This window comes from Sitophilus oryzae, unplaced genomic scaffold (genome assembly GCF_002938485.1).
Source record: "Sitophilus oryzae breed Bouriz unplaced genomic scaffold, Soryzae_2.0 scaffold_1_pilon_pilon, whole genome shotgun sequence".
Classification (NCBI taxonomy): Eukaryota; Metazoa; Arthropoda; class Insecta; order Coleoptera; family Curculionidae; genus Sitophilus; species Sitophilus oryzae.
In genome coordinates, this window is record NW_022146725.1 from 396,721 (window position 1) to 422,140 (window position 25,420).

The 25,420-nt window shown below is 32.0% G+C and overlaps 1 protein-coding gene across 1 annotated transcript in view; it reads left to right on the forward strand.

The window, feature by feature from the left end:
• Positions 1-296: 296 nt before the first annotated feature.
• Positions 297-25,420, forward strand: part of LOC115883832 (caskin-1-like) — a 111,437-nt gene continuing 86,313 nt past the window's right edge. The window contains 2 exon segments of the mRNA XM_030902239.1: positions 297-439; positions 20,847-21,400. Coding sequence (XP_030758099.1) covers positions 21,040-21,400 — 361 coding nt within the window. The 5' untranslated portion in view covers positions 297-439; positions 20,847-21,039.

Sequence of the window (25,420 nt, forward strand, 5' to 3'; positions counted from 1 at the left end):
ATACGATCTCTTTTGTTACGACACTATCCATCAGACTACTGGCGCCTACCTCGCTCTTTTCGAGGTTAAGGTCACAACACTATTCAATCATACACTCTTCAGCGTCCCCGATTTTTCTCACTTCCTCAGTTTTTCCGTCGCGTATCATCAACCAAAGAGCATCGGAAAAAGCTCACCCACAGATCCCAGATGCCCGTAAGCAGGTGGGCGGCACTTTTGGCGTGGGCACCTTTGGCGACCAGTTGCAGCAGCAGCAAGCGACAGCACCAGGTCCAAGTGGGTTACTGCGGCGACCGCGGGCGCTTGCAGTTCGCTCGTATCTGTCTCGAAGCGCGGTAGTACTGCGAGTATCGGTACCGGCGTAGGTACTACAAGACCCGGGCGATGTGTAATCGGGTGATCTCTTCAGGCCAGATGGTCCTTTTCGGTCAGTGTTAAGGTAGTTCGATTGTCGGGGGTGGATTTTTCTGTTGAGCGTTGTCGTAGGTTGGTGGTTAGCTTTCATTTGAGCCAGCTTGATTTTTGAAATTCGGAATAATTTGCACGGTATCGTATGATAGAGAGAGAAGAGAAATTAGAAATTATTTTGATAATTTTGAATTACTACTCGATAGGAGTTCAGTTGAATGTATATATTTCTTTGTGTTGGTGTCATCGCTGCATTTTTTTGGAATAACTAAATCAAAATACTTAAAATATGTGATTTAACAGAAATTTACCTCACCAACAAAAAATACGCAACACTTGTTATTTCAAGAGGTAAAAAATACGGTATCAGGGATTGTTTGGAAAAGAAGGTAGCTGTCTTTTAATATGTTGAAAATTATATGGTCAATGTCATCATCAATCATCGACATTTCAAAGCTATTTGGACGCCGTTTTTTTTTTCTCTCGATCATATGGTATATTGCAATAATTATAAATTAACATGTTTAACTCATGTACCGTATGATCGAAAAAAGACGACGCGACGTTCAGTTGGTTTGGAAATGACAGCGATCCTCATTTCATAGTTATCGCTGACGCCGTTTTTTTCCGATCATATTGTATTTGTACACGTAAATCTAAATAAAAAACGGAATATTATGAATATTTTAAAGCATTCTAGTTTTACTTGGGGTGTTCATGTTTTAAGATTAAATAAAGGCATCTTTTAAAAAGTGTTTAAAGTGTTCTTATGATAGTGGATTTACATGCCGCGTAGTTGAAAAAAAAACGGTGTATACTGGACTTTGAAACAACAATCGATGATAATAATTTCTGATGAGCCGACCCTTACAGCAACAGTTAACATAAAAAATTATAGAGATCGGTTCAACTGAAACTATCATCGTGTGTCACTTCAAAAACCATTGTAACGTCTTTTTTTTCGATCCTGTGTTATTTTAAATTGATATTTCTTTTTATTTTGTTTTTTTTCTCTGTTCAACGAATTTGAGCTTTCAAAATGTACAGTCTTTGTCAATAAGAAATATTTATATTTCATGATCACTAATAAATTTCTCACTGTAGCTTCACAACCTACTGAATTTTTACATAAAACATTTTTATTTTGTTTTAATGTTAATGCTCCCAGAGTATTGTAGCGAAGAATAAAAATATGATATAATGATACACTTTGGTGCTTTATGCAACTTAATGGTATGAGTATTAGTTACTTATTTTAGGCTTTTAAAAACGGAATGTAAAGTTAAAAAGAATATTTAGAAAAATGACTATAGTTTCGATATTATTATAAACATATAGCCTCGAAGAACATCTGGTAAAATTAAAAATTGCAACATAACTGTATGACTTATTTTATTGTCCTTGTCTTAAATGTATCTTAGATGGATAAAAAAATGTGCTTTATCGTCCATTTATGAAATAATATCAATTTACCTGTTAGTAGATACTGTAGAAGGTTGACCTAGGTGATTTGTAATGATCTCATAGATTATACTGAAAGTTTTTTTGGTAGAATAAATAACATCCAAAAAAGACCAAATTGCATCAAAAGAAAATTAAAATTTCTAAAAAGTTTTTTTATTCTATCAAAAACTATTCTATTGACATCAAAAAATGTGTTTAATATATTTTTATGTCAATAATATGTCATGATAAACAAAACTAAAATGGTAATCGTTTATAACTTGACTGAGACTACATAATTACTATATATTTACTACGTAATTAAATTATTGAGATATAATGACATTTTAAAAAATCTGAAAATTGATTAAGTCAGTAGAATGGAAAGCTGAAGTAGTACAATACGATCCGAAAAAAAAACGGCGTCATAGATGGCTTGGATTTTCGATGGCTTCGATCGTCATTTCAAAGTCATCTGGACGCCGTGTGTGTTCTAAAGGTACCTATTTAAAAAAATAAAAGTTAATTAGATTCATTATTTTATAATTTTTTTAATTTTCCAAAAAAATAAAAAAAATCGAAATTTTCAATTTTTTTTCGCGAAAAAAAAAACATATCTAGACGTGATTCTGGGGTCGAAATATACCACCCCTAAAAATATTTGTATTGATTTAAGACTCACCCTGTATATATGCATATTTCTAATACCTTAATCTGCTTTTTAGGGTAACTAGTAGATATCAGGGCTATTTATTTTTAAATGAATTGATGTGGTATTTTTTAGATATTTATTATTTTTGAAGTATTTAAATTTACTTGAACTCTATTTTATTATGATCGAAGGTCCTATTCTTCATTGTATAAATATGAACATATTAAGAAAGCAAATGTTATTCCACAAGTAATTCTCTTTTACCTTTCACACATAATAGGTTTTGGTATTACTTTTGTCTGGTGTTACCTGAAAAAGACACACCTTTGTCCCTATGAATACTAAAGCAATACGTATCCCTAAAGAAGAAATTAAAGTGTTTAGATATCGCCTCTTTATTCAAATTCGGGGCTTTCATAAAAGCGTTCACGTGTGGTCCCACCTTTATCCCAAAATTACGATTCTTTCCACGTCTTCGGCTAATTGCCTTATTGTTACGGACTGTCAAAAACCTATTTGCATTATATTGTTACGGAGTGTCAAAAACCTATTTGCATTATAAAGAACAATACCGATAAAATACGAAGCCATTATGTTTCACCCTCGAAGTAATACATCTAGTTAGCATACGTTTATATTCGATACAATTTGAGAGATAATTTTGTTGTAGATACCTAGAAGGATTGTTACATCGATCTTCTGGGAGATAATCACTAAAACAAGACACTTTGTAATCAGTTGGTAATCAATATTTTTAAATTGACCCTCTTATTAAGACTCATCCTGTATATAAAACAATTGTTAATATTTTTGAAAAAGCGTAACATATTTTAGGTGGTACAGCAATCCGCCTTGAGGCAAAATAAATATTACTTTTTCACATACGAATTTAAAAACGCTGTTTTTGAAATAAATAGTCTTGTTAAAGCTTCACGCACGCAATTGTACGTTTTTATGTAGGAGTACGGAGAGTGGTTTCGTATATTTCAACACCCACTTCATTTAACTTTTTATTTTCTCTAAAAGAAAGCGCAATACAAAAGCCAATTCAGAGAGTCAATTTTTGTTGGTACCAACAAAGAAGAGAAGGAAAACAAAATGCAGAATAAATTCAACAATAGAAATAACGTAATTTTCTTTTTTGAAAATTTTAAATAGCTCTACTGTTCTTGCCAAACTTTTGTATACAGGGGAACAATTTGCAAAGTATCGATAGGGAATATAGTCTCTTGGACAAAAAGTACTATCAGAAAGATTTAAAAGACGTAGGAGTAGAATCAAGTTGAAGTTTTGACTTTTTTGACCAAACCAAACAAAATCTTAAATATTACAGTTATTTTTGAGACCGTCATCCTCATCATCTTCAGCTTATTCAACCATTTCCAATTATGGTGTAGCCTCCCTCACATATTTAGATACTCTCTTTGTTGGCCCACTGTTGTCTATTGTTGGCTATGGGGGCCCAAGTTATCCTTGCTAATTTCCTAATATCAAGGTCCCATCTTTGGTCTTCATTCATTTCATTCTTCCCACGTTTGGTCTTCTTCTAGATCTCTTAATTCCTCTTGGTTACTGGATGCTGTAATATTTGTGGTTCATCTGTTAAGTGTCCTTCTTGCTAAGCGTCCTACCCATTGTCATGTGGATGACGTCTATTACTTGGGTCTTTTCTCGTATCCACTCTATTATTTTATGGTCTTTCTGGGTTACTCCCAGCATATTTCGTTCTATTGGGCTTTGTGCGACCTGCAGTTTCCTTATAATGTCCGTTTTAAGTGTCCAAGTTTTGCATGCATAGGTCATGACATGGTAGTACACATTGGTCGAATTTTATCTTCTTTAGATAAAGTGGCATTCTGATTTGAATATGATTGACTTTCTTCCATAAGTACTCCATGCTAACATACTTCTTCTGTTGATTTCTGGTAGTAGAGATCCCGAGCTGTGTATTAGTTGTTCCAAATATATATATTTTTCTAGTATTTCCCCTGTTATGTTATTTATTACAATGTCTTTTCTATCTCCTAGTTTTGTTTGTTTATTTTTTGAGATACCGGTGTTTAAAAGTAAGCAATATTTTTCAAAGTAGTAATTTTGACTTTGTCTTAGACAAAAACAAGTATTATAAATGTCTCAAATATATCGGGTGTTTTTCAAAAGTGGCTCACCCTTATACTTTTTTTATTTTTTCAGATAAAAAAAACGAGATTTGGTATGTTAGTATACATAAATCAGGATCTTTGATTAGGATCGATTGGCGTATTCAATTAGTTTCGGTCACTTCCTGTTTCACCGGAATGAATTTTGGTTTTTAAATGGTACCCTCGGAAATTTTTTACTTTATTTGATGAAATGAAATGATATAATGAGTAAAATACTGTTTTTTACGATATATCATTCTATTCAGAATGTCGTTTTCCATCAAATAAAGTAAAAAAATACCGAGAGTACAATTTAAAAATAAAAAATTGTAGTCATATCCGCAAATACGTTTAAAATAAAGGTACTACGTTTAAAATAAAGGTGCTAAAAAATTTAAACGTATTTGCATATCTGGTGAAACAGGAAGTGACCAAAACTAATTGAACACGTCAATCAATCCTGATTTATGTCATATACTAACATACTAAAGCTTCATTCAGAACCTCGCAATTAGTAGAATAAATTAGTGGTTTCAATTAGCGTAGAAGTTTGTTCCTCTGATTTGAATGTAAGCATTCAGAACGTCAACATTAGTGGTATGAATTTTCAATTAGTGGAAAAAATTAACAAACTTGACTTTTCCACTAATTATACTTCAAAATTTGCGAGGAATGTCATTTTTGCCGTTGATTATCATCCGTCAAGAGAAAATGTGGTTAGAAACCAAAAGTGTATTGCAGCGGCGTGCGGTGACAATTATAAGCGGGGAAGCGAATCGGTAAAAAACCCTATTTCGAGACATTACTAGAAAATCCCTTTTTTAATAACACACATACAACACAACCACAGTCTAAATTATTGTCCACACTAGCAGAAGCAGAAAATTGTCCTTCTTGACCCTCCATTACAAACGAAACAGTAAACACTAAGTTAAATCCGAAAAAAATACAATATTACCTATAAAATCGCAAGCGAACCCGTCCCGATGAATTAAAAGCCGCGGAAGGCGGCCGAACGATCGCTGCCGTGGCTAGCAACTGTGCGCGATTTTTCGGCTTAAATTTGTCGTTTGCATTCGAGGTCAATAACACCTACATGAAGGAGGGATAGGCGACCGGCGGCGATTTCCAGGCGCGCATCCATGCAGTAAAAGGCTAATTAAATTTACTACGTTTATGTAAGGTTTCAAATAAATAATTTTAACAAATTAAATTAATCTTTTGTTATAAAATAACTGTATTATTAACTTTTAACTATTTGTTTTTTTATCTTTAAAAAGTTTAGGGAAGCGGTGCTTCCCCCGCTTCCATGGACCGCACGCCGCTGGTGTATTGTTTTATAAGCTAAATATTAGGCTTTCTCTATGGATACAACTGATTACTGCAAGCTGTTGCTAGGATATTCTATTAATTTTAATTATGTTTTTTTAGACATTGTGGATCGTAAACTAAAAAGTATAAAGTGTAATTGAAACCACTAATTACGAGGTTCTGAATGAAGCTTAAATCTTGTTTTTATCTGAAAAAATAAAAAAGCTATAAGGGTGAGCAACTTTTACAAAACATCCTGTAGGGTAATCCAATGTTCTCTTCCTATCTCCAGATATGTATATGAAATCTTAATAGTATTGTTTGTCTAAGAGATTTTGCGGGTTGATTCTCTTTAAATTTTTCAATTTTTGCCATGTCTATTAATAGTTAATTTTGAAACAAGGCGATAAAATGGTATTTTATCGTCGACCGAAAAGATTAATTCACGAGCGATGAAATCGCGAGTGAATTAATTTCGGGAGACGACAATGCAAATTTAATGTCGTGTATAAAACAATATTTTTTTCCATCGCGAGTTACGTTTTAAAAAATATTCAGAAATTATTATTTCAAGGAATTTATTACGAGTAGAAAAAATGTTGTGCTGGGTTGGCGTTGGTTTCTACGTAATTTGACAAGTAAATAAAGCTGTCTATTTAGTTGTCAGTTTTGAGTCAATATTTTTTAATTCTCGTTCGTGTCGATTGCTGATTGAATTGGAGCCAGAAATGGCTCAAAACGAAATAAGTAAATTACCAACAAGATGTTCAGGCTGAGGCATCATCGATCGTCATTTCCCAGCCAACTGGACGCCGTTTTTTTTTTTCGATCATACGGTACTATTTTATCTACTATTTTTGATAAAATTTAATTGTAGGTAAGTGTAAAATAATATCATAGAAATAAGTCGAAAACATATTAATATCTCAAATATTCTACTTAAGTTCAATAAGTCGAAAAAAATAAGTTGATAAATTCCTTCCTAAATTGAGACCTACATCCATTTTTAATTGATAACTTGCTTCTTTTAATTACGATAACCGAGCTACTTTATACGGGCTTCCGAAATATAAGGTCTCTCCCAAGAAAACCATTCGGTCCGGAAAGGACATTTCAACTAGATAGATAATTCAATTAAGAGCCCCGGAGAGAAAGAGCGGGTTGCCTCGGCAAAGATGAAAGACTCTATTAAAATCTATTTAACGTGATTCGTGCTTGCTGGAAATATAGTGCGGGACGCTAGAGAAGACTATAGAGCAAGTCTAAGTCCTTATCTGATTCAAAACAATTCACTTACGTAAAGAGAAGTTACTTTATTTTCATATCAATAACGTTAATTCTACTATAGACTAGAGTGTGACAAGTAAATAACCCTTAAACCTTTACTTTGAATGTCGTAAATGTTCAGTATTGAAACTAAAAGAATCCATTGTCTTAATTTATTTTTTGATTAACACAACGTTTCTCTCTCTCTCTCTCTGTCAGAAGGATCACTGACCGTCATCAAGTATAAACTAATCTAATTCTTAAAACTAATACTACTACTACTGCTATTACTCGCTGACGAGTATTTGACACGCATCAGGAGATGGTTACGCAAGGTGTTACGTGAGCTTTTCTATGACTGAAAAGCCCGATACGTGATGTTATCTCTTTTCCGCACTCCGGACATTCAAAAATCTCATTGCTTTGTTGCCTCTTTACTTTTTGATTCTCGCTGTTAACTGATTTTACAATTCTTCTCCATTGCGTTCTATATTGAGCGCTGCTTCTTCCACTGATTCTGCAAGTTTTCATGGAAAATATCCTTGTACCTGTTGAATTGTCCACCCGGATTCCTTTTACCGTCTACAAGCTCACCATAAAGAAGATATTTTGGTAGGCGGTTTTCTTGCATCCTGCATACATGACCAGCCCATCTTAAGCAGGATTTAGTAATCATGACTTCAACGCTCTCGCAACTAGCTTTTTCAAGGACCGATACATTTGAGACATGGTGGAACTTTTGATTATTAAGAGTTGTCTAAGGTGTCTCTGTTGCAACCTGTTTATTGCGTTCAGATGTCGCCAGTACGGCATGCGGCACCCAGGTTTCGTTTCCAGATAACATGGTGGTTTGGTACACTGTTTGTACACTGCAAGTTTCGTTTTTGTGTTCAAGTCATGATTGCAGAAAACCTTGTGTTTTAATTTCTAGAATGTTCTTGAGGCGCTGCAAATCCTGTGCTAAATTTTGAGAGTCTATGATATGCCTTTTCCGAAATCAACCTGTCGAGGTAATTGAATTCCGCTATATATTCCAATAGTTCTTCTCCGATTTTTATAGCATTGTTGTGATCTTCCGGGGGAGTGCACATGAATTTAGTTTTATCGATGTTCAGCTTAAGGCTCAGAGCCTCGTATGCCCAGGTATAAGCCTCGTATACCCAGGTAGGTTCAACATTGCGAGCGCAGTGATCAGCGTATTGAAGTTCTGTAATGAATTATGTACGTGTGTTTTCCCTGAGTCTTTTTATGTTGAGCATACCGACGGCGCCGGCGTATCTGTATCTAAAGCCCATTCCCCTTTCCTGCAGTTTGCTGTCCATTATAATGGAGAGCGCTGCCATGAATTCTAAAACTACTGAGCATTTATACTACAGCCAGGGCATTCACCCGTAAAGAAGATGGGTGCAGTCAGTCGTGTGGTTGTCTACTTAGAATGTTTTACTTGAATGTCTTGACTAGTCAATATGTAACAGGAACGTCAAAAAAGATCAGGCGAATAGCCAAAAAGTATAGAATTAAAACTATTTTCAAATCTAGATGGACTCTAAGAAATGTCCTAACGAAAACAAGACCGGAATCATTCAAACAAGAGATGCACAACATGTACAAGTTAGCGAGCACAGAAACCATGTACAAAAAGGTGAAGCAATGAAGTTAGGTATTGCGGACCATATTTGGTCAAATCAGCACAATATAAAGTGGCCAACAGGGAATCTCATTTGAAGACGCAATAACAACATGGATCTTAGATAATATCCTAATACAGAAATATCTACGATATTGCAACCACTTATAAAACGTACCAATGCAGTTGTTCTAAGTGGACAACCTCAGGGTTGACTGCACCCAACTTCTTCACGCCTGGCTATAGTATAAAAGCTCAGTAGTTTTAAGAATTAGATTAGTTTACACTTGATAACGCTCAGTGATCCTTCCGACCGAGAAATGTTGTGTTAATCAAGAAATAAATAAAGACAATGGAAGTTCTAAATTCTTTTAGTTTCAACATTAAACCTTTGATACAGATTTAAAAGATTTTGCGGATTTGCTTATACAAAATAGCAGAACACTTTAGCGTCCCAGATTATATAAATTCCGAGGGAATTCGCGACGGCAACAACTTATGAATATTTTAGAGCTGAAATCGCGATTGCAATTTATAAGTACCAGTTCTTGCGATCGCAGAGAGTTATTGGCTTACCCTGCCACTGGTTTCTTTTTGTTTAATATGATATATGGCCAGCAATGAGACGTAGGCATTTAGGTAATGAACCATTGAGAAATTTCTTTATAAAGGTATCTAATATCGTGTCTTTGTTTACAAACAGGTGTATAATAATGTGTATGAAAACAATTTTAGAATGGAATCTTTAGTGTTACAATTAAAGAAATCTGCAACACGCGTAAACCATGTTAAAACGCAATATTTAGCATCTTCAGAAACTAATTAGAACTGATGATGCATTGTAATATTTTTTTACCAAAGTTTTATTAAATTTGTAAAGGCGCATTCTCACGACTCGTGTACTTAACAAACATTTGTTATTGGAATATACTCGCCATATCAATGTCGTGAGAACTGTTTCCTTGTGCAATTATTTGTCACTCGTCGCGTTTCCACTCTCAGTCGGTAAACAGCCCCAGTCAAAGGATCACAATTATTCGTACACTTGTTAAGTCCTCGACCAGACTTGGCCAGCCTTGGCTATACTTGCCGAGGCGCTCAAATGACTCTGTACTACTCAAATAATTGTACTGTTATAGCGTATGTCCCGTTTATTTCCGGAACGTAGTATTTTTCGTGTTAATTGCGGATAATTTAAAACGTTAAAGCAATAATATATTATATAATATAAAATTTACATTAATGACTTCAATATTGACGACATACCTAAATCGTTCCTTCAACAATAAATGGAGTGGACAAATGAAGACTACATGGGAAAAACCAGATATGTCACATTTTCTTAGAAATGAAGATAGCGATACAACTTTATAGGCAAATGTGAGCGTCATTCGAGAAAAAAGAAAGCAATAATACGCTTAGTCCCAGAGATATTACAGCTTGGTTATTTTGCTGTACAAGGGAAAAACCAGAGTAGTCCACGCGTAAATGGCACTAACCAGAGATGTCCATACGCATGGGCGACAAGCATGCATCTTGCAATTAGTATTACATGTAGTAAATTTATGTATGCTAATAAAACCCTACTTAAATATTAATTTTCTTCCTAGAACAAAAAAATAATAGTTTAGTTTAGGTTTTATACATACAACCTTTAATTGGACCTGGTTTTTCCCTTGTTTTGTTTTGCATTTTGATATTTTTATTTCGGTACTTCAGAATATGGCGATAATTAACAATATTAATAATTCAGAATTAATAGTATTATATTTTTTTCTAATTATTCAACCGAAAATAACATTTCTTTAAAAACACTAAACTGCATTTTCTCGGCCCTAATTAAAATAGGCAAAGCTGGTTTTTCCCCTGTAGTCTTCAAATGATGTTGTTTTGGAATTTATGGATTTATACGAAAAGGAGCCCTTCATATGGATGGCCAAACATAAAGAACATAGAAATCGTATTGCAGTGCACAGTAAAAGAACTTAAAAAGAAAAAAGAATCATTAGCAACAACAATTTCGGGACGACCGGTATCCATGGATGCGACTATACTGATTATTTGCCAAGGATTTAAACAATGTTTGTGCTGGTGTACTTGTTGAAATGAACACGTCGTTTGAGCGCAACACTTGCCAATGTTGTTTACAAAGTGGGGATGGTGGGGATACTTGCCAAGTACGCAAATATTTGCGTACTTGCCAAGTAGAATGATGCCGAGTAATGTGCCTTAAGATTTGTTAAAATTAAAGGTAAAAAAGAGTAAGTAATAAGAGTATGTTGACATTTGACTGGTTTTGCATTGTTACCTGTTCGGTTTTAATTAGCGATGGGAACTATCGAATGAATTAGACTATCGAATGGTTAATGAATGAATGATTTCAACTATCGAATGGTTTTATTCGAATAAAATCATTCATTCATTTGTAAACTAAAGCATATGTGACAACCTCGCCGTGCGACTAAATGGTTATCGTTGAGCCACGACTATCGAATGCTTTTGAAAATGAAATTTAGTATTCGTTTGATTTTTGTATGCGTCAGTGCATTATTAGTTCTTCCAAATTTTTATAACTTCACCGTATAAATACTGTGCTATTTTTGCGTTTACTAAAATAGTTAAAATACTAAAATAGTAGTTATTTTTTAATTTTATTTATTGACGATTGTGTGCATGTGCAGGTGGTCAAAATTTTTCCGAAAAGTTGTGTGGTTTTCCGTAGTCCGATCTTTCAATTATTTAATTTTATATGGTATATGGTCTATTTTTTAATGGGAAATTTTGAGAAGTAGCAATTTTTAAGAGAGATGAGATGAACTTAAATTAATTTTAAAAGTACATATTTGTATTTTAGATGTTTTAATAATATGAATTAGTTGAACTTAATAATCATATTAAAGTAATGTGGTTAAGTAAATGGTTATCGAACTCAAACTATGGGGTGAGAAAATTAAAATGAAAGTTTTACACGTGCCAATTTAAAAAAAAAGTTAACGATGTTTGTATTTTGTTTATGCTAATTCTCTTACATGTAGTTTTTTGCGAAGAAATATTTCATTTATTTTTTAAAGTAAATGCCAGTAAAAGTAAATATAATTTTTAAATAGTAATATAAAGCACCTAATATAAATAATTTTGATTTCTAATTTTTTATTTATTTATATTTTCCTTCCATTACACCGCTTGCTTAGAAAATTAATAAATGTTTATATTTCATGATTTTAAAATTTGTTGTTAATATAACAAATTAGTTCTGTAATTATTATTATTTAATAAACCAACGTTGCCAAAAAATTAGAGACTATATTATTTTAAATAGGATCTAATATAAATAATTTTGACATCTAATTTGTTGTTTATATTTTGCTACTACTTAAAAAAAATATTTATATTAAATGATTTTAAATTTTGTTGTTAATAGGTATAACAAATTATTACTGTTATTATTATTTATTAAACCAGTCTTTGCTTAAAAACATTAAAATAATTTTCCTACATCCAAAATAACAAGTATTATTGCAGTGTAACAACAGAATATTAATAAAAAAATGCAGAATATATAGACATACTATCCCTAACTAACTAAAGCCAAACAATAATATTCTTTGCTAATATCAACTAATACAAAAATATGGCAACAGCGCCCTTCATAATGTATTTTCTGTGTAAATACTAGCACCTCAATAAAAAAAATAATGTGTCCTTATCTATATATAACTCCGCAAAAAATCAAAGATGCCGGCTTCTTTCATAGCATTGCCACCGACCGCTTTCTCGGAAATAAACCTACGTTGCCGGGCGACAACTAAAATTCAGTTAATATTTTATTATAATCGATCCTGACGAATAAATGAATTTCATAAATGAATGAATTTTATAAATGAATGAATTTTATAAATGAATGAATTTTATAAATGAATGAATTTTATAAATGAATGAATTTTATAAATGAATGGTTTTTGCTGCCGAATTACTAGAATACAATATTTCAAGGCAGATGACGGATCTATTCGATAATTTTTATTCGAATAGTTTTCAACGAATGTTTTCTTACTAACTATCGAATTATTCGAATGAATTGCAACTATCGAATGTTTCGATAGTATTCATTCGATAGTTCCCACTACTAGTTTTAATTTAACAATAGATGCAGTTTTTCTTAAATTACTTAAAATCGGCTTGTCCAAAATTGTTGTAATTTGGTATCTGTATTCAGTATAAGCAAACTCTTAAAAACCTATTTACGATTTAGCTGTAAAATTATAAGGAAATCCAGTATTTGGACAGTTCAAACTTTGCATGGGATTTCCTATGTTTCTAACGACGATGGGCCACCCGGTATTCATATTTTCATTAGCTACAAACATGTATTGTATGACTTTGAAATTAGATTTTGAAATATTCAAAAAGTGTTTATTCAAAAGCCAGTGAATTTCAAATGGGCCAACTTTACGCTCACGAAAGACATAACTCGAAATATAAAATACACGTTTACCTCAAAATGTAAACACGTAAATAGAGCAGCGGCCGTAAACCTTGGCTACTATACTTTCTTGGCTAATTCCTTATGTTTATATTTCTCCCGCGCCCGTTTCTCTTATTTTTCCAAAGGGCCTCCAGTTTGTTTATTAACGTTCTCGGAAAAATAACTTCTACTGTTTACTCCGGTCGTAAGCCAGCGACTTAGAGTCAGTCGTTGCTTTAGAGTAATAAAAACAGAGACATTCGTATATACGTCGTGTATATCTTCATAACGTCTAGTCGATATTTACGTGGATAGTAGTCCGCGGAACATGTTGATTTAGCATCTTCGTCATTTTGTAAGATGGAAAGTTTATCCGGAAAAATATCTCGAGTTTACTAACTTTAATACATTCAGATATTTGAAAAGGGCTAATTATTATAAACATGATTTAATTTTGAGCGGTTTCTTTATTTCCGGTTTATTAAAAAATAAAATTATAAGTATATTATTACAATTAATTTTATTTTACTAGGCAAGTAATACCAAATTACATGAGAATATGAGAATCATGTCACGACAAATTATGCATCTTTAAAGCGTTTACATACCCCAGAATCGTCAAACTAAAATTTATAAACGATGTTTAAAAAAAAAACGAAAATATTAGTTTTATATGAAAAGTTATTGAGTTTACAATCCTAGGGCACAAATATTTTAGTGGTTCTCTACGGATATGTGCCTAATCCAAAAATAATAATTTGAAGTTAAACGGAAACAAAACAATATAATTTTTGAAGTGAAATCTCTTTACGCGCGTTGGAAGTAAAAATTCAAGGCCGTGACACACGAGCTAGCGTCAGGAAAAGTGGTAACGGCAGTGTTGGCACAACTACCCCATTCGGGGTAGATCTGCCCCTCTATAAAAGAATTTAATTCTCTCTGGGTCACGATCTGTGCCATATGCGGTTAAGAAAATCACTATTATAAACTTGATACTGTACCTATGTATAGTAAACGCCACGAATGTTTGGGGGTGATTCATCGGTCGCTACCATGTGAACTAATCTGTTCAAGGTCATATAAAACTTAATTCCAGTGCCGTGGTGTTTCAAGTCATGTAATAATCAATATATAATCTGTTGTAACTTGTTGTTTTAACTGTCAAAGTCTTGTCAAAACAAATATTTGGTTATAAATATAAAATGGAATGCCTCATTGGTCGCACTGCAAGCACACGAATGGACTGACGCACAAAAACGAATCAATCAAAGAAACGCGATATAGTATCGTCTTTGTCAATCACGCTAACATTTTAGAATAAGTAGGAGGAGCGCAGGGAGATGATTAGACCGGGCCTTTAAAAACCTACGTCTGCGGTAAAAATTTACGTTTTTAATGTAAAATGATAGCGCGCGTGTCGATTCTAACTTCATCAAGCGATGAATCACTCCCAAACATTCGTGGCGTTTACATTACAAATATTATCTAGTTGTGTGCTAGAAAGTAAATTTTCATGCATATTTTCCTCGATAGGTTTGTAGCTTCTGAATAACAGTCTGGGTAAAGCATCTAGCAAATTTTCTAGCTTAGAATTAGAATTATTAAAGTTAAGCAACTCCATTTTTATTGGAGGACAGTGTCATATTTATTCAAACCAATAATCAACGAGAATATTCATATAATTTAACAAAATTACTGTAAAAAACTATAAAAAGATAAATACGAATTGATGGTTCGATTCAAAATGTTTTCTCTTCTTAAATAAATTTAAGCGTTAACATTATTAGGTATTTTCATGAAAGTGTGTATTTTGGGTTGTAATCCACAAAACTGGCAGGCTATTGAGGAAACAGAAAATGTACAGAATACAGAAATAAATTGAAAATAATATTTATATTAAAACAGCGTTATATGTCACTTTTTCAAACATGTCCTTTAAATCAGTTTAATAGCTAGTTCGTAAGAAGTTTCACTTCAAATATGCGCATATAGTGCACACGAAGTGCACACATATAGTGCACACGAAGTGTTAGTCCCACATTGATTTAGAGTCTAAAAAAAACTTGAAATAAAAATGACAATTTAAAGAACTAGAATTTTAATTTTAATTCTTTCAAAGACCTTTACTTAAATTTCATCTTCCTACTCAAAATGCACCTTTTCACATCAAGATTACCTGCAAAACAAACTTTACTTTTGCAGCAGCGCAAGAGTCAGAAACCATTTTCTGAAACATTAACTGCCTGAAAAGAATAAAATGCGGAGAAAGATTTCCTAAAGTTCGTCGACTTCTTTGCTACGGAGGCTCCGTCAGTCAGCCGGCCGCTTTTAAGCGCGACATTTTTCTTTGAAAAGAACTTTTTAAACGGCCCGGAAGGAGTCCCGGATCGCTTTACGTCTTTTAAATTTATTCCGGAGACGGATTTACGGCAGTAACAAACCAACTCCCCCGCCTTCCTCTCGGTGCTTGTAAGACCGCGGTCATAACTTCAGAGTAAGAAAAATGGTAGAAGTTTCTGAAGAAAAGGAGTAGATATTTTCTAGTTTCGCCCAAACATATCTGCTCTTTTTCGAACAACTTTTAAAATCACACTCCTGCACATATACGTCATTTTGTTTTCAATGTTACATCCTTGTTTATATATTCTTAAAGTTGCTTAACCGACTAGACAAAATGTGCTGCCAACTGGAGGACAAATCGTGAACCTTTCGGGGCGGAGTCAAACATATCGATTATTTTCGTTATTTTCCTCAGTTATAGCCTCGGGTTTCTGCGAACTTTAATAGTGATCAGCTGATTAAGAAATCCAAACGAAACTTTTATTTTATTGTAAATTGTGTATTATTTTTGCCTGTTATTTTAAGAATTCTAAACCGTATTAACAAAGAAATTATTATTTCGATATGTTGGTATATTATTTATAATTTATGATAATGCTAATTGCTGTTAATTAATATTTAATAAAAAGTTACATACCTATTTTAATTATTTAATGCAGGTTTATAAAAGCATCATTTCATTCTTAGATTATTTTATTCTAAATTGAGTGCTTTATGAATTATACGATATTTTTCTTTTTGAAAACATAAAACTTTTTACATTTTTGATGCCAACTAATTGGCATGGTATTATTGGTATGGAAATTAGCCAAGGAAGAAAAGAATTGGCTATAACTTGTAATTTTTTGAAAAAAACATATTATCCTATATCGCTGAAAAGCTTAAAAAATTTCGCTTTTTATGAAGTCATGGCCAACTATGGTTTCCATTTAAAAAAAAACATAATGTTTGTGTCATATGTCCAAAATGGCAGGCTTTAGAAAAAAAAACATAAAACACAAACTCATTAGGTATGTGATTATCTACAAATTTTATCTGAAAACTTTTTGTCTAAAATATCGTATGATCGAATAAAAACGGCGTCAGCGATGGCTATGAAATGACGATCGATGATATTTCCCATATAATTTTACATATAAAATGACAGCGATCTTCATTTCATAGCCATCGTGGACGCAGTTTTTATTCGATCATACGGTAGATTATAATGGAATTAGAGACAAGTTTTAAAATAGGCAAAATTTGTTTTTTTCGAAACATCTAGTAAGCCTTGAACTTCTCCGAAAAATCTGAAAGGCGCATATTTATGACCCCACAAAACTGCAATTCTTTCCCCATTAACCGACTCTCTATCTATCTCTATAGAGAACATCGTAGGAAACTCACCCTGTATAGTATTTAGAAACTAACTATTGTTATTATTTGACTAGATTAATTTGATTAATAAGACTCGATTAATTTAATTTAAAATAAATTTGATCAGATTTTTTTTCGTTATTCTACTACCAGAAAACCAAAATTATATGATAACGCACTTTTCAACGAAGTTGAAGGAAGATATAGTGTATCTATTACAATACTTAATATACTTACTACAATTAGAAGAAAAACAAAAAGAAAAAATACCCGAATACCTTCACCTACTACTCATCTACAAAATAAACGAATATAATCTCTTATAAAAACACTACACAAACTACTTCTTGTATTCTACACTGTAAAAATTATCAAACTTACTAATTATTCAAACAAAAAGAAAAAATAACCAAATTATCCCTTCACCTACTACTTAACTACAAAATAATAAACTATAAAAACACTACTAAACTATTTCTGGTATTCTAAACTAAACATTATAATTAAACTTAATAAAATTAATCTAATTTTACACTACAACCACTACAACTACAAAGAAGTAAGAACATTTTTTAAAACTAGAAGAAACAGAACTTCGATACGTGCGACCAGTATAGTAGAAATACGCTCCGCCATCTGGTGCTTTACATCCATAAACGTCTTAGGTTGAGCTACTTTAAAAATTCATATACAAGGGTTACATCAACCGCATCATCTCCATATGAAGCTTTATTCCGCATCTTTAAAGATTTAAAATCAAAAGGTAGTTATTTTATTTATGATAAAAAAATTTTGAACGATATAAAAATTATACAGGGTGTCCCAGAAATAAGTGCAAATATTTTAAGGGGTGGTAGATCTCGATAAAAGAAACATATTTTCTCTTTATCGTTTTTCAAATAAGTCCAAAATAACGGAGTTATTTTTCTTTGAAAATTTAAAAAAAAAATGATTTTTTGCTAAAATTTTGAGAACCAATAGATCTTTTCTGGATTTTCTTTCTTGTAAATTTAATCTAATACCTATGTTGCCATATTATCAAGAAATTATGTTTTTTAACTAAAAACTAAAAAAAATTCCAAAAAATTTTTCAAAAAATTTCGAATTTTCAATTTTTTTTTTTTCGTGAAAAAAACCTCATAGGCGTGTTTCTGGGGTTGAACTATACTACCAGTTAAAATATTTGCACTTATTTCTGGGACACCCTGTATATTATTTTAGAAAATGAATCAAAATATACATACATATATTAAAAGAGTTTTTTTTATTATATGACTTTCTTCCTAGTTGGCTGTTTAAGATCATAAAAACACTAAATAAAATAAAGACATTTTTTTCCATAGCAACTGTTAAAATTACCTGCATCAAAAATAGTAGATAAAATAGTACTTTAACCGCAAGGGTAGATTAAATGATACTTTAACAGCGAGGATGGGCAACTGCCCAGCTACGTCGAAACACCGGTTCCCATTAGAACACCAAAGTTAAGCGACGGAAGGCGATGCTAGTGGATGGACGGGTGACCGGTTCGAAACTTTGCATCGTGCTGTTGTCCAAGGGAAAAGTGTAAAATCTATTGATACACACTGCTCATTCACGCCGGATGAGATCGGATATCTCGTGAGTAAGAGTTAATTTAGACACTTCCTAAGTCGGTAGGCCATTGACCATGATATGGCCGAGGACCGCGGTTCGGATTCCGCGTAAACAAAGTAGGTCCCGTCCAGTTTAGCCATTGCAGCAGAAAGGAGACGTTAACTTGAACCTCACACAACAGCGAGGATAGGTTAGAAACTTTATTTCTTCTCGCACATTTTTTAATTGCTTCCATTTTTGAAAATTTTTGTATTCCTTTTCATAAGTTATTCGGGATTTAAATGGAAGTAGTTTGGATATGGCGTTTGTCGCCTCAGCCTGAATATCTGTTAGTAATTTACTTATTTCGTTTTGAGCCCTTTCTGGCTCCAATTCAATCAGCAATCGACACGAAAGATAATTAAAAAATATTGACTCAAAGCTGACAACTAAAGAGACAGCTTTATTTATTTGTCAAATTACATAGAAACCAATGCCAACCCAGCACAATATTTTTTCTACTCGTAATAAATTCCTTGAAATAATAATTTCTGAATATTTTTTAAAACCTAACTCGGTATGGAAAAAATATTGTTTTATACACGACGATAAAATTGCATTACCGTCTCCCGAAATTAATTCACTCGCGATTTCATCGCTCGTGAATTAATCTTTTGGTCGACGATAAAATAGGTACATTTTATCGTCTTGTATAAAAAATAACTATTAGTTTTAGATTTAATTTATTGTTTGAAAAACTTAAATAACTTTTATTCTAGGTATATCTTAATGATGGTCTCCATTAATTTATGGTAAACTCAGATAATTGTTATGTTTTTTAATTGCTAATTACTGTTACTATTATTTATTTCTGAATATTCTGTGGCCTACGACAAATTAGTAAGCATTGCCTACATGCCGTATGTTGCCACAATGTATTACGTAAATCTATGGTAATAGAGAAGCATCTTAGTTTAAATTAACGATGACTAAGACGTTTGTTCTTCGAATTCATTCCACAAATTAATGAAAATAGAATTGTTGCATCTTTGGATGATATCAGAGTTAAAAAATACTCTTAAGATGCATTCTTTATTTGTTTGTGTAAAAGAACAATATGGTAATTACCTGTATATAATAAATATAAAATTCGTGATTTTTTATTTAAAACAGAAGCATGAAAATATGAAATGTAATCAATTATGACAAAATAAAAACGATTAACAATATATTTCAAAGTGCCAAGAACTGCATGTCTACATTTTGTAAATAATTGTTTAAGAATTTTCTTTTAAATAATTAGATAAATAATAATTTCAGAGTCAATATAAGTATTATTTGAAGAAACTATTGTTTGATCTATATTAGCTAGTAAGACAGAAACGAATAAATCGGAACAAGTTCAAAGATCAAATGACTCAATTATTAAGATATGACAGAGCCGACAAACATTACGTTACCAAACGTATTTTCATTAAGGTCATTTTAGAGATATTGGTAATTTGAAATTGATCAAGAATGTCTCAAACAAAAAAATTATTACAAATTATACGTTGACTATAATCATTGTCAAAAAGTATGCTGTGTTTTATTCTCGGGAATAAAAATATAAGTTATAGAGTCTGTTCTTTGGGGTGGGAAGTTTCCATTGGCCCACCCTGTATACTTTGAGACCGAGATTTTGAGTCTTTTTATACTTCTTTTTAATTTATACCAGGTCTCTTTGAGAAGAATGGTCGCCTTCTTTAAATTTTCATTTCTAACCACAATTTCTCTTGGAGGAAGATAATCAAAGGCCAAAATGACATTTATCGCAAATTTTGAAGTATAAATAGTGGAAAAGTTAAAAGTTTGATAACTTTTTCTACTAATTGAAAATGTCTACCTCTAATTTTGACGTTCTGACTGCTTACATTGAAATTAAAGGAACAAACTTCTACGCAACTTGAAACCACTAATTTATTCCAGTAATTGCGAGGTTCTGAATGAAGCTTTACAACAGCAACTTTTTGTTTGATGAATAGATATAGAGTATATTTGTTATAGGAATAATTTTATATAGCTTTATAGGAAAAGTTTTACAGTTAAACAAGCTGATTTTTTTATTTAAATGAATAATTGAAATAAATGTCCGTTGATTTAAATCTTTAAACTCTGGACTTAATCGACACCAAACTACGACAAAGCCTCAACAACAGAAAGATCAACTCCAGATTTTATCAGAAAATACAGTGCTGTTTCCTAATATAAAATTATTTTTAGTTTTTCTCATCTGCTGCTGACAGGAATCTTACATTTGAAGTAAAACTACAAAACTGAACTATACAATGCGTCTACTTTGTTTGAACTATTATCTTGAACAGTGTTTCTCGAAGATTGAGCTAGAATATACAATGTTTTCGGTTTGTTTGAACTAATATCTCGAACCGTGTTTCTACTGATATAATCACAAGTGATGGCTACTATCTGCTTCCGCCCACCGCCTCTACCCCCAAATAAGAAGTCCGTCCTGGGCAACGGAACGGTGCGGTGTCCCAAAAAGAACAACCCCTTACTTTCCTCCACCTATCTGAGTTTCGTGGACCCGTGCGACGGGGTGGTCGAATCGATCGAAATGAAGAACTTGAAGAGCAAGAAATGTCGGAGGGTGTCGCACACGAACTCGCTGAACCGCGGGCGCGACTTCAAAACGGTACTGACCAGGAGCCACTCGGAGGGACACCTGGAGCAGAAGGGAGTGGAGGAGGTGGGACAGCCGCTGTCCATCAGCCGGTACATGAGGGTGCTGAGCGGCAGCTGGAAGAATCTGCTCAATCGTAAGTTTTGTCCTCGTATAATAACAATGTGACAGTTTTAATGCTTTAATAGATTATACCTTAACAACAAATAACATTTAATGTAATATAATGCAGTTTTTATATGAATATACACGGTGTCTCATATAAGAATAGGGATTAATTCAATGACCTCGTAAACCAGAATGAAAGTAGAATTTTCCTGATTTAAGTTTGGTTTTGAAAGGATATAGTAATACATATTTCACATTCCCTTTGCTACTTTTCTTACCCTACACGTTGATATTATTAAATGCCTAATGTGACGATTTTTTCCGAGATGCCAATTTTAACTTAATTCTTATTTCAATTTTTAAAAGCTTTTGACTTATCAAATACAGTGATGTAGCAGATGTAGTTCAGAAATATCTAATAAAGAATTGTCCCATAAGAGACAATGTACAAGTTCGTATTAAACAAAATAAAGTTGATGTGATGAGAAACAAAGCGTCAAAGTTAAAATCTAATAACATCAACTTGGTGAAATGAATGTGCAATTTGTACCATCATATCGTTTCAAATTGAGATATAATAATTAGAAATAAAAAATTAGAACGAATTGAAAAATATTTCCGAAATATCTTCAGAAATAATGGAATTTTTTAGATTTTGAAACATGACGTTGTTAGGGTTCAGCAAGTTTATAACATTTATCTACTTTAAAGAATTTTGTGTTTTTCGTTTTTTGATTTATGAAATCGCTATATTTTGCATTTGATATTGTGCGGAGACCCTGTATAACATAAAGGTACAAACACTTAACATTTCCAATAGAATATTCTTTTATAGCGTTTTTTAATAAAAATATACTTCTATTAATTACTGATTTAAATAGAAAGGTACCAAATTAGAATTAAAGAGCCCAGATAAGTACAATATATATATAATATATAAACAATATAGTAATTAACAATAATTACTACCTGATAACAATTACTTAATAAGGCATAACCAAAGCGCTTCAAACATTCCGTATGATTATTTTTAATTTGTTTTTAATTTTTACGCATGTTATGATTATTTATGCTGTGTTCTTTAAAATCAAAGAAGCGATTGCCATACATTACTAATTACTAATATCTACAGATGCATGAGCAATACATTTATTTTTATTAGATTTTATTAAAAAGCCTCTGTTATTTTTCTTTTAGAGGCTATCGCTTCTTTCATTATAATTTTTGCATTGTTAAAATCTATTCTGTGCCCTGTGTCCCATGAATGCTGACAAATCTTAGATTTGTTAAAGTCGTCCTTTCATTCTTTCTTAAGTAATCTTTATGTTAATTTAAGTTATTAATATATAATAATTGAAAACATGAGTTGATAAAGGTGTCATGTCGCATTTTTTTTAAATCAGTTTTATTCAGTATTTCAATATCCCTTTGACAAATCTGTCCTCCAATAGACTCTAAATATCAAATATAAATTCCATAAAGAATATCCTAAAGGTGTCACATACACCATCGATAATTTTTAGACGTGTTTTGTCGATTTACTCGAAACTTTAAAAAAGCGACATGACACCTTTATCCACTCATGTCTTCAATTTATAATTTATGTTTTTACTCAAACACAACGTTGCTAAAAATATAACAAAAAATAATATGGTGCCTTAAAGATACACTTCTTTTTCCTCTAGGGACAAATGAAGAAAACATTATTAAAATTTCGTTAGACACAGAAAAAAATGCAGAGAAACTGTAGAAAGTCCATATACTGTAACTGTCTAAAGAAGTCGGGATGAAAATACTGGGGGATTTCTTTTACTTCCCGCTCTGTTTGCTAAATATTATTATATGACGAAATTAAACTATATGCATAAATATTCAGGTTTAGATATTTCATCAATATAAAAAAATATCATAGATATATTTTTCTATCAGGATAGTTATGTAGTAATTTAATTAAGTATATATTTTGTTTGTAATTAGTATGGGTTAATTAAGTTTTGTTTTTTTTATTTCTCTTTTATAAAGTCACTGATATATGTCAAATTTAAAACATTATCGTGATGAACTTAACTGAGAACTGCGAACAACTTTTGAAGAACCATGGTTTGTGTCTAAAAACTTATTTTAATGTTGAATTTATATTTGTACAGTTTTAAGTTATAGGCATATACAGATTCCTGTAATAATATGTCGAACATATGTAAATCCTATAATAAAGAACTAAGGGATTATCTTTAGATGCACAATTAAAAATGTACATTTTTCAGTATTTAAGGTGTTTCAAACATCTATTTTCGCAGATTTTCTGGGTATTATTACATATAGCTCGTTCAATAATAAAGTTTTATCAATACCACCTAATCATTACTTTTTTTCTTGTAGCTTGCTGTTGATGAACCGATATTTTCTTTTTCTTCATTTCGATTATGTCTTTTTACATTAGATGGTGAAGTTGGCCTTCAAATAACAATCATCTTCATGATCCTTAAACTAACGCATAAACTCTATTTCTTTATATGCAACTCTAGTCTCTTCGGATATTTTTTCCAGTAAAGAAACCAATGCAATTTAAAACATTTGCTAAGTAAAAGGTTACTAGGCTAGACACCTACGCACACCAATTTCTATGTAGTTTTTATACGCATTACATACATCTACCAAACAATTTTAGTTTGCATTTTGATGGATAAAAATCTGTGTTTGAATGGGAACCTGTTTGTACAGCTTAATCGTGGGATTTAGACCACCTTGTATAAAACAAGAAGAAAAGTAGAACAAGAAAAGGAAGCTTGATTTTTCTGATATTCTCTTCGGCAAAATATCTCCACTATTCTACCTACTCAGCCTTGAAAATAATAATTTTCCGACTTGTCACATATATTTCCCACGTAGGTCGATTTAAATTTTATATACTTGAGATATTATCCAGCTAAATATACAGTGTTATAAAATCCGCCTACAGATTTTTGCACGGAGCATACAAATTGTGCTTAAGAAACTAATTCAGAAAGGGTGTATTAAAACATATTTAGTGTTGTGGGTTTCATTCTACCTACTTACATTTTTTTTCAATGAAAATAAAAAATATAATAGTAAGTATAAGAGAAAATTTCAAAATTATGGCCTTGGGATTTAAGGTCGAGTACTAGGTATTAGTGATGGGCATTACGATTCTTTTTAGTGAGTCGAATCACACGATTCAATTTCTCATATTGAATCGACTCCTACGATTCGTTCATTTGAACGAAACACATGCACAATGATTTACGTTTCATAAAAACAAAAATCGTAACTGGCACTACCGGCGATAATTTGGCCGGAATTATCGAAATAAGGGACCAGAAAAAGAAATATACTTTTCTTTCAATTGTTTTTCAATACTTTATGACACTAGCGTAATTGGATTGATTATTTTAAAAATAATATTAAATTATCAATCCAATTCATATATATTATTTATTAAAGGCTTCTTAATACCAATTTAATATTTTTAGAGCCATATTTTAATTCCGATTTAATAATCATATAATAAATAGTATATAATACCGCATGATCGAAAAAAATGGTATCCAGTTGGCTTGGAAATGAACATCGATGACATTGTTTATATTGCAATATAATTTATATTGCAAAATTATATTGCAATATAATTTTGCATATAAAATGACAGCAATTTTCATTTTATAACAATCGCTGACGCCGTTTTTTTATCACATTAAGCAGAGGCCAACAATATTTATTTGGAGTTGCATAAAAACACGATTTCGTCTTTTAGACCGACATTTAGTGGTTTATAGTCGGTAATATTATTTTAACAAATATATTAACGTCAAAATTAAATATCTTACAGATACTCCCGTACTAAGCGCAGTTTAAATATTTTTTTTTCTTGTAAATAACATTCTTATCGTTTGCATTTTATGCCCATGATGTTTGTTTAGGGCTTTCGTTCAAGTCTAAATATTGGTGCCTGACTCTATGCCTATATCACCGCCGCGCCGTAGAACCGAACGATCGCATTGTCATCCGATTCAATTCTCACGATTCTTTT